Raw genomic sequence first — 15962 nt, 5'->3', positions numbered from 1 at the left:
AGCCCTCCTGGCACAAATCTTTAAAATACATAAACATTATATATATTACAAAATGTCTTCATGGCACCAAAATAGAACTCTGGACCTGGCTGGGGGCCAGCAGGGCAGGGCGGTCAGCAGGACCTACTTCAACACCTGCATTCTTAGCAAAAGTCATTGCTGGAATTTTGAGTGTTCTTCTAATAATGTCTATACAAATTTTTTGATCTTCATTAGCTGGAGCTAATGAGTCCAAGGCTGGAATGCACCAAAGCAGGGCACATCCACCTCCCAGTACAATGCCTTCTTCAACAGAAGATCTTGTAGCATTCAGAGCATCTGTAACTCTGTCTTTTTTTTTCATTTACTTCAACATCACTTGTCCCACCAACCTTCAGCACAGCAACTCCATCGGAAAGCTTTGCCAGCCGTTCATTCAGCTATTCCTTTTCATACTCACTAGTTGTGACATCTAGCTGCTCAATGTCACATTCAATTTGAGCCTTGTCACCCTTTCCTTTCAAAAGCATGACGTCATTGGGCCCGGCGGCATGGCCTAGTGGCTTAAGTCCTTGCCTTGAACGCCCCAGGATTCCATATGGGCGCCGGTTCTAATCCTGGCAGCTCCACTTCCCATCCAGCTCCCTGCTTCTGGCCTGGGAAAACAGTTGAGGACGGCCCAATGCAATGGGACCCTGCACCTGCGTGGGAGACCCGGAAGAGGTTCCAGGTTCCCAGCTTCGGATCGGCGCGCACCGGGGCCTGTTGCGGTTCACTTGGGGAGTGAATCATCGGATGGAAGATCTTCCTCTCTGTCTCTCCTCCTCTCTGTATATCTGACTGTAATAAAATAAATAAATCTTCAAAAGCATGACATCATCTTTAGTCACAATGACCTCTCCAAGTTTTCCCAAGTCATGAGGCTGAATATCTTGAAGATTCAAGGTCAATCCTTCTTCTCCAAATACTGCACCACCAGTAGCAATAGCCATGTCTTTAAGCTGATTTTTTCTGTTGTCACCTAAACCTGGTGCTTTCACTGCTACAACCTGAAGACGAACTTTTAACTTATTCAAAACCAATGTACTCAGAGCTTCTCCAACAACATCTTCAGCAATTATGACCAGAGGCTTATGGTGAGCATTGGCAACTTCAAGAGCAGGTACAATGGACTGGACACTAGAAATTTTCTTTTCACTCAGCAGAACATAGGCATCTTGGAATTCACATTTCTTACCTTTTAATGTATTAATAAAGTCTGGAGAAATATAGCCTCGGTCAAACTTCATACCTTCAATAATTTCTAATTCAGCATTCAGTGTTTTTCCATCCTTTACTGTGATGACACCTTTTCTTCCAACCTTCTTCATCGCATCAGAAATGATATTGCCAATCTCCTTGTCTCCATTTGCAGAAATTGTAGCAACCTGAGCAATTTCTTCAGGGGTCGTCACAGGTTGTGACTGTTTCTTAAGCTCAGAAATTACAGCATCAACAGCTAACATCACACTTATTCTGATTGCCACTGGATTAGCACCTTTATTAATCTTCTCAAAGCCTTCTTTGGCAATAGAGCGAGCCAGTATAGTAGCTGTGGTGGTGCCATCCCCAGCTTCTTCATTTGTGTTATTGGCAACATTCTGAACAAGTTTAGCTCCAACGTTTTTATATTGATCTTTTAAGTCAATTGACTTGGCAACAGTTACACCATCTTTTGCTACTTTAGGACTCTGCCAGCTCTGTTCACACACAAGAACCACTCTGTCCATTCCTGCTTACTATAAGCTTCATTTCCATACTTAGTTTGGTCCCTATTGCTAGTGTGTGCTTAGTGCTGGAGCTGGTGCCAGAGTCTTGGTTTTCAAGGCTAGCAAAAATTGCTTTGGCGCAAAAGTTCTCTCTGAAAGTGGAGTTGGCTGCACTTCAAAGGAGCAGCTAGAGCATTGCTTTGTGTGGAATGCTCAATAAGCTCTATTGCACTACAATGCGTTCTATGACCAAAGCGCACAGTGTGACAAAACTGGGTTTTTGTGTGAGCTGGGTGTAATAGTGAAGGTGTGTGAGGTGAGTGACCTCAATGGAATTGTTCTCACACAAGAACCACTCTGCCATTCCTGTTGAGTACAAACATGTACTTATTGCTAGAGCTGGTGCCAGAGCTTTTGTTTTCAATGTTAGCTGATAATTGTTTTGGCGCTGAAGTTTTCCCTGAACGTGGAGTTGCCTGCATTTCAAATGAGCATCTAGAGCGTTGCTTTGCGTGGAATACTCAATAAGCTCTATTTCTCTACAATGTGTTCCATGTCGATTCGTGGAATGTGAGAAAACCGGATTTTCGTGCAAGCCAGCTGTAATCATGAAGGTGTGTGAGGTGAATGACCTCAATGGAGTTGTTCTCACACAACAACCACTATCTCCATTTATGTTTATGTTTCATTTCCATGCTGATTCCATCCCTATAGCTAACAGGTATTTCGTGTTGGTACTGGAGCCAGAACCTTGGTTTTCAAGGCTAACTGATAATTGCTTTGGCGCTGAAGTTTTCCCTGAATGTGGAGTTGCCTGAATTTCAAAGGAGCAGCTAGAGCATTGCTTTGTGTGGAATACTCAATAAGCTCCATTGCACTAAAATGTGTTCTATGGCCAGGACACACAGTGTGGCAAAACTGGGTTTTCATGTTAGTCAGGTGTAATCGTGAAGGTGTGTGAGGTGAGTGACCTCAGTGGAGTTGGTCTCAAACAAGAACCACTCTGCGCATTCGTGCTAAGTATAAGCTTCATTTCCATGCCAAGTTCTGTGACTGTAGTTTCTTGTAATATGTGTGTAACTGGTGCCAGATTTTTGGTTTTCAAGGCTAGCTGAAAATTGCTTTCACGCTGAAGTTCTCTCTGAACATAGAGTTGCCTGCATTTCAAAGGAGCATCTACAGCACTGCTTTGTGTGGAATGCTCATTAACTCAATTTCACTACAAAGCCTACTGTGGCCATTATGCACTGTGTGGCAAAACTGAATTTTCTTGCAGCCGGGTGTAATCATCAATGTGTGTGACATGAGTGATCTCAATGGAGTTGCTCACACAACAACCACTCTGTCCATTCCTGCTTACTATAAGCTTCATTTCCATGCTCAGTTCTGTCCCTAGAGCTAGTATGTGCTTAGTGCTGGAACTTGTGCCAGACCCTTGGTTTTCTTTTCTTTTTTTTTTTAATGTTTTATTCATTTTATTACAGCCAGATATATACAGAGGAGGAGAGACAGAGAGGAATATCTTCCATCCGATGTTTCACTCCCCAAGTGAGCTGCAACAGGCCCCGGTGCGCGCCGATCCGATGCTGGGAACCTGGAACCTCTTCCGGGTCTCCCACGCTGGTGCAGGGTCCCAATGCATTGGGCCGTCCTCAACTGCTTTCCCAGGCCAGAAGCAGGGAGCTGGATGGGAAGTGGAGCTGCCAGGATTAGAACCGGCTCCCATATGGGATCCTGGGGCATTCAAGGCGAGGACTTTAGCCGCTAGGCCATGCCGCCAGGCCCCAGACCCTTGGTTTTCAAGACTAGCTGACAATTGCTTTGGCACTGAGGTTCTCTGCGTAAGTGGAGTTGGCTGCATTTCAAAGAAGCATCCAGAGCGATTCTTTGTGTGGAATACGCTTTAACTCTGTTTTACTACAATGCGTTCTATGCCCAAGAACAAATCTGTCATTTATGCGGAGTCTAAGCTACACCACAATAAGCACTATTTCACTTAATACGGTCTAGGGGTATTACATATTTCGTGCATGCTGGGTAAAATCATGAAGGTGTGTGAGGTGAATGACCTCACTGAAGTTGCCATTCACCAACAGCCAGAGTTCCTTAGGTGTCACATACACTTTGAAGCATATGTGCTGCCAGAACCGTTGTTTAAATGGAAACTGAAAACCTTCAGTGTGCTGGACTTGTCTCTGGATGATGAGTTCTGAGTGCCTGGAGTGCAGATCTCCATCCTTGTTTTTGTGGGTGCTCAGCATGCTTGATTTCATCATCAATGGGCATTGAATGACAAGTGACCAAATATGGGTTCCGGGAGATCCGCCATAAAATCTGATGGTATGTGGAGAGGATGAGTCAAGTGGAGTAGCTTGGGCACTGGAAAACCTGTGCTGTCCTTTTCGAAATTAAAATTCGCCAGCACCCTCAGTTCCCTAGTTAGCACAGATACTTTGAGGCATATGTGCTGCCAGACACGTTGTTTTCAATCATAGCTGAAATTGGCTTGGACGCTGAACTTGTCTTTGGATGTGGAGTTCTGAGCACCTGGACTGAGTTTTGTCTCCATCCTTGTTTTATGTGGGTGCTTAACATGCTTGAATTCATCATCCTTGGCTCCATGGGCATTGGGCAACCAAACAATTTTTGGTTCAGATTTGCCAGAAAAGCTGATAATATGTGAAGTGATTGAGTCAAGTGGAGTAGTTTGGGCACTGATAGATCTCTGCTGCCCGTTTCAAAAGTTGCCATTCACCAACAGCCTAAGTTCCCTAGGTATCATATATGTTTGAGGCATATATGCTGCCAGAACCGTTGCTTTCAATGGTAGCTGCAATTGGCTTGGCAGCTGAATCTGACTCTGGGTGTGGAGTTCCTAGCGCCTGCAGTTAGAATATCCATCCTTGTTTTGTTTGGGTGCTCAGAATGCTTCATTTCATTCCTGGGTTCAAACAGCATTGGACAAAGAGCAAACAAACAGGTTTTCCTTCAGATCTGCCACAAAAGCTGATGGAATGTGAAGTGAATGCATCAAGTGGATTGTTTTGGGCAGTGGAAGGTTTGTGCTGCCCCTTTCAGAAGTTACACTCGAAAACAGCCTGAGTTCCCTAGGTATCACATACACTTTGAGTTATATGTTCTGGCAGAATCTTTCCTTTCACTGGTAGCTAAACATGGCTTGGGCGCTGAACTTGTCTCTGGATGTGGAATTCTCAGCACCTGGAGTGAGGATCTCCTACCTTGTTTTGTGTAGGAGTTCAACATGCTTGATTTCATCATCCTGGCTCAATGGGCATTGGACTAGAAATGGCATAACGGAGTGTCCTTCAGATCTGCCTGAAAAGCTGATGGTATATGAAGTGGATGAGTCAGGTGGAGTTGTTTGAGCATGGGAAGACCTGTGCTGCCACTTTCAGAAGTTGCCATTCACCAAAAGCCTGAGTTCCAAATGTATCACATACACTTTGAGCCATATGTGCTGCCAAGACTTTGTTCTCCATGGTAGCTGAAAATGCCTTGGGCCTGGAGTTTTGAGGGCCTGAGGTGAGGATCTTCATCATTGTTTGGTGTGGGTGCTCAACATGCTTGATTTCATCATCATGGGCTCAATGTGCATTGGATGAGAAGCAACAAAAAAGGGTTTCCAGGAGGCCTGAAAGAAAACCTGATGGTATGTGAAGTGAATGAGTCAAGCGGAGTAGCATGGGCACTGATTGGAAGGCTTGTTCTGCCCCTTTCAGAAGTTGCTTTAGCAAACAAACTCTGTTCCCTAGGTATCACATACTTTTTGAGGCATATGTCCTGCTGGAGCCATTGCTTTCAGTGATAGTGGAAAATAGCTTGTGCACTGAACTTGTCTCTGGATGTGGCGTTTGAGCGCCTGGAGTGAGGATCTCCAACCTTGTTTTTCATGGGTGCTAAACATGCTTGATTTCATCATTTTGCGCTCAATGTGCATTGAAGTGCCCAGGCTTGTTTTCTGAAGGGTCTGCAGGAAACCTAATGGTATATAAAGTGAATGAGTCAAGTGGAGCAGCTTGGGCACTGGAAATCCTGTGCTGCACCTTCGAAAGTTGCCATACACCAACAGCCTGAGTTCCCTAGGTATCGCATAAACATTGAGGCATATGTACTGCCAGAACAGTTCTTTTCAATGGTAGGTGAAAATGGCTTGGGCGCTGAACTTGTTTCTGGATGTGGAGTTCTGAGCTTCTGGAGTTTTGTCTCCATCCTAGTTTTGTGTGGTTGCTCAACTTGTTTCATTCTATCATTCTGGCTCAGTGGATATTGGAAAGAAGCAACCAAACTGGTTATCCGTGAGATCTACCAGAAAAGCTGATGCAATGTGAAATGAATTAGTCAATTGGAATTTTAGGGCACTGGAATAGCTGTGCTGACCCTTTGGGAAGTTACCAATTACCAACAGCCTGAATTTCCTAGATATATCATACACTTTGAGGCACATGTGCTGCCAGACCCGTTGTTTTCAATGGTAGCTGAAAATGGCTTGGGCGCTGAACCTGTCTCTGCATGTGAAGTTCTGAGACCCTGGAGTGAGGATCTACATCCTTGTTTTGTGTGGGTGCTAGGCATGCTTGTTTTTGTCATCCTGGCCTAAAGGGCCTTGGATAAAGACGATCAAAAAAGGTTTCTGGGAGTGCTGCAAGAAAAGCTAATGGTATGTGAAATGAATGAGTCAAGTGGAGTGGTTTGGGCACTGGAAGGCCTGTTCTGACCTTTTCAGAAGTTGCCAATCACAAACACTTCAGCTCCCTTTCTATCACATACACTTTGAGGTCTATGGGCTGCCAGATATGTTGTTTTCAATGGTAGGTGAAAATGGCTTGGGTGCTGAACTTTTTTCTGGATGTAGAGTTCTGAGGGCCTGGTTTGAGGATCTCCATCCTTGTTTTGTGGTCCTGAACATGCTTGATTTCATCATCCTGGTTTTAATTGGCATTGGACGAGAAGTGACCAACCATGGTTTCCAGTTGATTTGCAAGAAAGGCTGATGATATGTGAAGTGAATGAGTCACATGAAGTAGACTAAGTAGACTGGGCACTGAAAAGCTGCCTTGCCCCTTTCGTAAGCTGTCATTCACCAACACCCTGAGTTACCTAGGTATCACATACACATTGAGGTATTTTTGCTGCCGGAGCTGATGTTTTCCATGGTAGCTGAAAATGGCTTCAGTGTTGAACTTGTGTCTTGATGTGGAGTTCTGAGCACCTCGAGTGAGGATCTCCATCCTTGTTTTGTGTGCGTGCTCAACATGTTTGATTTCATCATCCTGGGCTCATGGGCATTGGATGAGAAGTGACCAAACATGGTTTCCAAGTTCTCTTCCAGAAAATTTGATGGCACATGAAGTGAATTCATTTTTTTTAATTATTTATTATTTAACTTCAGTAATTACATTGTATTATGTGACACAGTTACATAGATACTTGGGTTCTCCCCACCCCTCCCCAAACCCTCCCACCATGGTGGATTCCTCCACCTTGTTGCATAACCACAGCTCAAGTTCAGTTGAGATTTCCCCATTGCAAGCGTATACCAAACAGAGAGTCCAGCATCTTATTGTCCCGTCAAGTTCAACGGCTTCTTAGGTATACCCTCTCTGGTCTGATGACAGAGCCAGCAGAGTATCATCCCAGTCAATTGAAAGCTCCAACATACCATCAGCAAAAATTTACATCATTATGGAATTAATTGACATAGTAATGAGTAACCAATATGTTAAAAGTAAATGCGGGTTCCCAGCCACCTTCTGTGACCACCTCACCTATACTTCAATTTTAGTTTATACACAACATATAACATTCAAAACATAACATGTTATACATAACATCATATCATCTTAAATTAAGGCAAACATGTGGTATTTAACCTTTTGGGATTGGCTCATTTCCCTTAGCATTATGGTTTCCAGTTTGGCCCATTTGGCCACAAAGAAATGCATTTTGTTTTTTTTAATAGCTGAGTAGTATTCCATGGAGTAGATGAACCATAGCTTTCTTATCCAATCCTCTGTTGATGGGCATTTTGGTTGTTTCCATGTTTTTGCAATTACTGATTGTGCTGCTATGAACATAGGAGTGCATGTTGGTTTCTCATAGAACAAGTGTTCTGGATATATTCCTAGGAGTGCTATTGCTGGATCATACAGCATGTCGATTATCAGTTGTTTGAATATTCTCCATACTGATTTCCATAGAGGCTGTACCAGCCTGCAGCCCCACCAGCAGTGGAGTAGGGTTCCCTTTTCCCCGCAACCTAGCCAACAAGTGTCGTTGGTGCTTTTATTCATGTGGGCCAGTCTTACTGGCGTTAGGTGGTACCTCACTGATGTTTTAATTTGGATTTCCCTTATTGCCAGGGAACTTGAGCATTTTTCATATGTTTATTTGCCATTTGGTTTTGTTCCTTTGTGAAGTGTCTGCCCATTTCCCGTGCCCATTTCTTGAGTGGCTTGTTTGTTTTGACATTTGGGTTGTTTTGTAGCTCTTTGTATATTCTGGATATTAGCCCTCTATCACCTATGTCGTGTGCGAAGATCTTCTCCCATTCTGTGGGTTGCCTTTTTACTTTGTTGATTGTTTCTCTAGCTGTACAGAAGCTTCTTAGTTTGATGAGGTCCCAATTGTTTATTTTGGTCTTGATTTCTACTGCATCTGGAGTCTTTTTTAGGAAGTGAGGGCCTACCCCTAAGTGTTCCAGTGTGTTTCCAACATTTTCTTCCAAAAGTTTGAAGGTTTCTGGATGTAGGTTTAGATCTGTTATCCATTTAGATCTGATCTTAGTGTATGGTGAGAGATGTGGATCTATTTTTTTGTTTCTGCAGGCTATCAACCAGTTGTCCCAACAGCATTTATTGAACAGACCTTCCCATTTGCCTGGATTGTCGTTTGTCTTTTTGTCAAAGATTATTTGGCTGTATCTGTGTGGGTTTCCTTCTGGCGTTTCCATTCTGCTCCATTGATCTTCCTCCCTATCTTTGTGCCAGTACCACGCTGTTTTGATAACCACTGCCCTATAGTATGTCCAGAGGTCCTGAACTGTGATTCCCCCTGCTAACTTCCTGTTCTTCAGGATAGTTCTAGCTATCCGTGGTTTTTTGTGCTTCCAGATGAACCTTTGGATCATTGTTTCCAGTTCCATGAAGAATGTTTTGGGCAATTTGATTGGGATTGCGTTGAATGTATATATTGCTTTTGGTAGTATAGACATTTTAATGATATTGATTTTACCTATCCAGGAGCATGGGATGTTACTCCATCTTTTGAGGTCTTGTTCAATTTCTTTTTTAAGCAGTTTGTAGTTTTCTTCAGATAAGTCTTCTACATTTTTGGTTAGATTTATTCCCAGATATTTCATACTTTTCTCTGTTATTTTGAATGGTATCTTGCTGGTTAAGTCTTTTTCCATCTTGGGGCTGTTCGCATACACTATGGCTGTTGATTTTTGTTCATTAATTTTGTACCCTGCCACTCTACCAAACTCTCGTACAAGTTCTACCAGTCTCTGTATTGAGTCTCTTGGCTCTTCTACATAAAGAATCATATCATCTGCGTAGAGTGAGAGCTTGACTTCTTCGTTTCCCATTTGGATTCCTCTGATTTCTTTTTCTTGTCTTATGGCCTCAGCGAGTACCTCTAGGACTATGTTGAATAGTAGTGAAACACATCAGACAGATCATTCATCCAGATCAAGTAGGATTCATCCCTGGAATGCAGGGATGGTTCAACATCGAAAATCTATAAATGTGATACACCACATCCAAAAACTGAAAAACAAGAATCACATGATAGTATCAATAGATGCAGAAAAAGCTTTCGACAAAATCCAACATCACTTCCTACTAAAAACCCTAACCAAGGTAGGCATAGATGGAAAAATCCACAACATAATTAAAGCCATATATGAAAAACCCAACGCCAGCATCATACTGAATGGAGAAAAGCTGGAACCCTTCTCACTGAGATCTGGAACAAGACAGGGATGTCCACTTTCTCCACTACTATGAAGTGAATTCATAACGTGGAGTAGTTTGGACTGTGGAAAGCTTGTGGTGCCTCTTTCGGAGGTTGCCATTCACCAACAACCTGAATTCCCTAGGTATCACATACACTTTGAGGAATATGTGCTACCAAAGCCTTTGTTTTCAATCGTAGCAGAAAATGGCTTGGGAACTGAACCTGTCTCTGGTGTGGAGTTTTGACCGCCTGGAGTGAGGATCTCTATCCTTGTTTTGTCTTGGTGCTCAACATGTTGATTTCATCATCCTGGGCTCAATGAGCATGGGACGAGAACCGACCAAAAAGGTTTTCTAGATCTGCCAGAAAAGCTCATGGAATTTGAACTGAGTGAGTCAAGTGGAGTAGTTTGGGCACTCTAAGGCTTGTGCTGCCCCTTTCCGAACTTGCATTCTCAAACAGCCTGAGTATCGTTGGTATAACAGACACTTTGAGGCATATGTGCTGGCAGAGCCGTTACTATCAATGGTAGCTGAAAATGCCTTGTGCGCTGACTTATCTCTGCTTGTGGAGTTCTGCACGATGGAGTGAGGATCTACAACTAGTATGGTGTGGGTGCTTAACATGCTTTCTGTCATCATTCTGAGCTCAAAGGGCATTGGACGTGAATTGACCTAACATAGTCAGGGAAATATGCCAGAATAGCTAATGGCATGTGAAGTGAATGAATCAAGTGTTGTAGTTTGGGCAGTGCTGCCCCGTGTTGAAGTTTAAATTCACCAAGAGCCTGAGTACACTAGCTATCACATACAGTTTGAGGCATATGTGCTGGCAGAGCCATTGCTTTCAATGGTAGCTGAAAATGGCTTTTGAGCTGAACTTGTCTCTGGATGTGGAGTTCTGGGCAGCTGGACTGAGGTTCTCCATCCTTGTTTTGTGTGGATGCTCAACATGTGTTCAGTCATCATTCTGGGAGCAATGGGCAATGGACAACAATCGACGAAAGAGTCTCTCTGTTAGATCTGTGGAAAACCTGATACTACGTGAACTGGATTTAACAAGTGGAGTAGTTTGAGCATTGGAAGGCCTGAGCTGCTCGTTTTGGAAGTTGACATTCAGCAACAGCCTACGTTTCCTAGGAATCAAATACACTTTGAGACATATGTGCTGTTAGAGCCTTATTTGTAATTAGATTCAAGCGCAAAGTTAAGCTAATGAGTCAAGTGGAGTAGTTAGGGCTCTGTAAAGCATGAGATGCCCGCTTCACAGGTAGACATTCAACAACAGCCTGAGTTCTCCAGGTATCACATACACTTTGAAGCATATGTGCTGCCAGAGCTGTTGTTTTTAATGGTAACAGAAAATGGCCTGGGCATTGAACTTGTCTCTGGATGTGGATTTCTTTGCGCCTGGAGTGAGAAACTGCATCCTTGTTCTGTGTGGGTGCTCAACATGCTTGATTTCATCATCCTGGGCTCAATGGGCATTTAATGAGATTCGACAAAACAGGGTGTTCAGAAGCTGTAAGAGAAAACCAATTTTTTGGGAGGACTGCCACAGAATGTGATGGTATATGAGAAGTGAATGAGTGAAGCTGAGTCGTTTAGGCACTGTAAGAGCTGTGCTGCCCCTTTCGGAAATTGCCATTCAACCAACTAACTGAGTTCCCTAGGTATCACATACAATTTGAGGCATATGCACTGAGAGCCGTTGTTTTCTTTTCTTTTTTTTTTTTTGGTCAGTATTCCATTATTATTATTATTATTATTATTATTATTATTATTATGAATTACATTGCATTGTGTGACAGAACTTTATAGGTGCTGAGATTCCCCCACCCCTCCCCAAACCCTCCCCACATGGTGGATTTCTCCTTCTTGCTGCATTTCCACAGTTGAAGTTCAGTTGAGGTTCTTTCATTGCAAGCATATATCAATCATAGAGTCCAGCATCTTATTGTCCAGATCAGTTCAACAGTTTGGTGGGGAGACCATCTCTGGTCTGAAGGTAGAGCCGGTAGATTATCATCCCAATCAATTAATAGCCCCGACATAACATCATCAACAGTTTTTAACGTTATGCCGGTAATTGACATAGTATTGAGTAACCAATATGTTAAAAAAAATGCAAGTTCTTAACCACATCCTGCGACTTCTTCATTGACATTTCAATTTTAGTTTATATACAACCGGGTTCTATGCACCTCTAAATGGCTATAGATCACTGTTCAGCTGTCTCGTGTCTATTTTCATTATCATATTTAGCATTTTATAGCGTTGAAGCATAATTTTGCTGAACCTGGCTTGTTTTTTTTAAGGTAGTCTAGACTGGCTTATAACTCTAACAAGACATATGTCAACAGTTTAGGTGCAGAACAGTTTTAGGAGGGGTGTGCAGAGAAATCTTCAACACCCTAGTGAGGAGTAACTAATCTTTGTGCCTCACCTAGTAAGGTATATGTGAATCCACGCTGACCATTTCCTGTCTGATTCTAAGGTTTTTTTGTTGTTCTCTGTCTATTCTAGATTGTTTGTTTGTTTGTTTTGAGGCATTTCCGGAGCGACCCTGATGGTCATTGCCAGAGAGGGTGGGGACCCAAAGTTGGAACCAAGCGAGGACCAGAGAAAGCTTCCCTCTCTAGTCCCAAAGGAAATTTACTGTTCTGTTTCTGAGGACCTCTCAGGGTTCCTGGTTGCTGTTCTGATGACGCTGGTTTCTGCATGGCAGTGTTTGGGCTTCTTCCATCCCCTGCAGAAGCTCCAGATCGAGGTGGGTGACCTCAGAGTTCTCGCCTCCGAAGGCACTCCAATTCCCTGTGGTCTCCTTGGCAGTTGGCATGTAGTCCTTGTTGCTCATATTGATAGTCCTGGGTGAGGAACTGGGAGACTTCAGGGTTGGGATCCGTGACTCGTCCTGTCCACCTGCTCCACTCTGGAGTACCCCACCCCTGCTCCATGCACATGACCTCCTGTTAAGAGGCAGTCAGGATGACTCCCAATTCCCCCTTATGCCTTTGTAGCTTTACTATTTTCTAGTGCCGACTCGATTCTGTTGTCCATGAGTTACCAGATTTGATCTTGATAGGCTGTATTACACGTTTTCCTCACACTTTTTAGGGATATGGAAGATTACCCTGAATTCCCTCCCCATTACGGAGTAACATAGGGTATTTTTTTTTAAAAGATTTATTTTATTTACATTACAAAGTCAGATATACTGAGAGGGGGATAGAGAGGAAGTGGAGATGCCGGGACTAGAACCAGCTGCCATATGGGAACAAAGCGAGGACATTAGCCACTAGGCCACGCTGCCGAGCCCAAACATAGGGTATTTTTTTATTAAATTTATTCATTAATTACATTGTGTTATAATTACATAGAATCTGGGATTCTCCCCAAACCCTCCCCCCATGGTGGGTTCCTCCACCTTGTTGCATAACCATAGTTCAAGTTCAGTTGAAATTCCCTCTTTGCAAGTATATGCCAAACATAGAGTCCAACATCTTATAGTACAGTCAAGTCCAAGTACTTATTGGGTAGACCCTCTCTGGTCTGAGGGCAGAGACAGCAGAGTATCATCCCGGTCAAATAAAAGCACTAATATACCATCTGCAACAATTAACATCGTTATGGAATTAATTGACATGGTATTGAGCATAGGGTATTAAGAGTGTTTTAGGTTTTACAGTTTTTTGATGTAGATCATAAGCAGTCTGACATTAATTGTTGATTTATAGATTATATCACATTATTGTGTTGCATTGGACACAGGCTGTTAGAGATTGCAATAATATTACAATACATAGGTATTATCTTCCAGATTGACATCTTTTCATCTCAAATTAATTCAAACATGTGGTATTTAACCTTTTCGGATGGGTTAATTTCTCTTAGCATAATGGATTTCATTTGGGCCCATTTGTCCACAAAAAAATGGCATTTCATTTTTTTAAATAGCTGAGTAGTATTCCATGGAGTATATGAACCATAGCTTTCTTATCCAGTCTTCTGTTGATGGGCATTTCGGTTGCTTCCAAGTTTTTGCAATTATTGACTGGGCTGCTATAAACATAGGGGTGCATGTTGGTTTCTCGAATAGCAGGTGTCTTGGATATATTCCTAGGAGTGCTCTTGCTGGATCAAATGATATGCTGATTCTCAATTGATTGAGTATTCTTCAAACTGATTTCCATAGATGCTGTACAAGTTTGCAGTCTCACCAGCAGTGGAGTAGGGTTCCCTAATACTCACATCCTTGCCAGCAAGTGTTGGTGGTTTATTGCATGTGTGATATCCTTGCTGGAGTTGGGTGGTACCTCATTGTAGTTTGAGTACTGGAAGGCCTGTGCTGCCTCTTTCAGAAGTTGAAATTCACCAAAACCTTCATTTCCCTAGGTATCACATACACTTTGAGGAATGTGCGGATGAAAGCTGTTGTTTTCAATGGTAGCTGAAAATGGCTTGGGCGCTGAATTTGTCTCTGGATGTGGAGTTCTGAGCACCTGGGGTGAGGTTCAGCATCCTTGTTTAGTGTGTTTGATCAACATGCTTGATTTCATCATCCTGAGCTAAATGGATATTGGATGAGAAGCAATCAAATAGGGTTTCGGGGAGACTTGCCTGAAAAGGTGATTGTATGTGAGGTGAATGAGTTAAATGGAGAAGTTTGGGAAATGTAAAGCCTGCCCTGCCCCTTTCCGAAGATGTCAATCACCAACATCGTGAGTTCGTAGGTAGAATATACACTTTGAGGCATATGTGCTGCCAGAGCCGTTGTTTTTAATGGTAGCTGAAAATGACTTGGGCACTGAACTTGTCTCTGGATGTGGAGTTCTGAGCGCCTGGAGTGAGAATGTCCTTCCTTGTTTTGTTTGGGTGCTCAACATGCCTGATTTCATCATCATGGGCTCAATGGGCATGAGAATAGAAGCAACCAAACGTGGTTTTTATGAGATCTGGCATAAACGTTGATGGTATGTGAAGTGCATGAGTCACGTGGAGTAGTTTGGGCCCTGGAAAGCCTATCCTGCCCCTTTCAGAAGTAAACATTCACCAACAGCCCTAGTTTCCTATGAATCACATACTGTTTGAGGCATATGTGCTGCGAGGCCCGTTGTTTTCAATGCTAGCTGACCATTAGATAAAGCTTAATTTCCAGGCTCAGTTCTGTCCCTAGAGCTCATGTGTACTTAGTGCTTGAGCTGGTGCCAGAACCTTGGTTTTCATGGCAGGCTGAAAATTGCTTTGGCGATGATGTTCTCTTAGAAGGTGGAGTTGGCTGCATTTCTTTTTTTTTTAAATTAAATTTATTCATTAATTACATTGTGTTGTAATTTCATAGGAACTGGGATTCTCCCCACACTTCCCCAAACCCTCACCCCATGGTGGGTTCCTCCAGCTTATTGCATAAAAATAGTTCAAGTTCAGTTGAAATTTCCCCATTGCAAGCATATGCCAAGTATAGAGTCCAACATCTTATAGTCCAGTCAAGTTCAACTACTTATTGGGGAGACCCTCTCTGGTCTGAGGGCAGAGCCAGCAGAGTATCATCCCGATCAATTAAAAGCTCCAACATACCATCAGCAAAAATTTACATCGTTATGGAATTAATTGACATAATATTGAGCAGCCAACATGTTAAAAATAAATGTGATTTCTTAGCCCCATTATGTGACCATCCCATTCACATTTCCATTTTAGTTTATATACTACATGTGACAAAACATCAATAACATAACATGTTATGCATAGCATCATATCTTCTTAAATTGAGGCAAATATGTGGTATCTAACCCTATGGGATTGGCTCATTTCCCTTAGCATTATGGTTTCCAGTTTGCCCATTTGGCCACAAACAACTGCATTTTTTTTTTTAATAGCTGAGTAGTATTCCATGGAGTTGATGAACCATAGCTTTCTTATCCAATCCTCTGTTGATGGGCATTTTGGTTGTTCCCATGTTTTTGCAATTACTGATTGTGCTGCTATGAACATAGGAGTGCATGTTGGTTTCTCATTAAAACAGGTGTTTTGGATATATTCCTACGAGTGCTATTGCTGGATCAAACAGCATGTCGATTATCAGTTGTTTGAATATTCTCCATACAATTTCCATAGACGCTGTACCAACCTGCAGCCCCACCAGCAGTGGAGTAGGGTTCCCTTTTCCCCGCAACCTCGCCAACAAGTGTTGTTGCAGTATTTCATGTGGGCCACTCTTACTGGCGTCAGGTGGTACCTCATTGATGTTTTAATTTGG

The 15962-nt window shown here is 42.8% G+C and overlaps 1 protein-coding gene across 1 annotated transcript; it reads right to left on the bottom strand.

The window, feature by feature from the left end:
• Positions 1-839: 839 nt before the first annotated feature.
• LOC101520309 (60 kDa heat shock protein, mitochondrial-like) lies at positions 840-1748 on the bottom strand (the record flags this gene model as incomplete). Its single annotated transcript, XM_036492940.2, has 1 exon — positions 840-1748. A coding segment is annotated over exon 1 (909 nt), but the record flags the coding sequence as incomplete, so codon positions are not given.
• Between the last annotated feature and the right edge of the window lie 14214 nt (positions 1749-15962).

Source organism: Ochotona princeps, chromosome 24, assembly GCF_030435755.1.
Source record: "Ochotona princeps isolate mOchPri1 chromosome 24, mOchPri1.hap1, whole genome shotgun sequence".
Lineage (NCBI taxonomy): Eukaryota > Metazoa > Chordata > Mammalia > Lagomorpha > Ochotonidae > Ochotona > Ochotona princeps.
The sequence above is the reverse complement of the archived record's forward strand: the minus strand, read 5'-3'. Positions and strand labels throughout refer to the sequence as shown.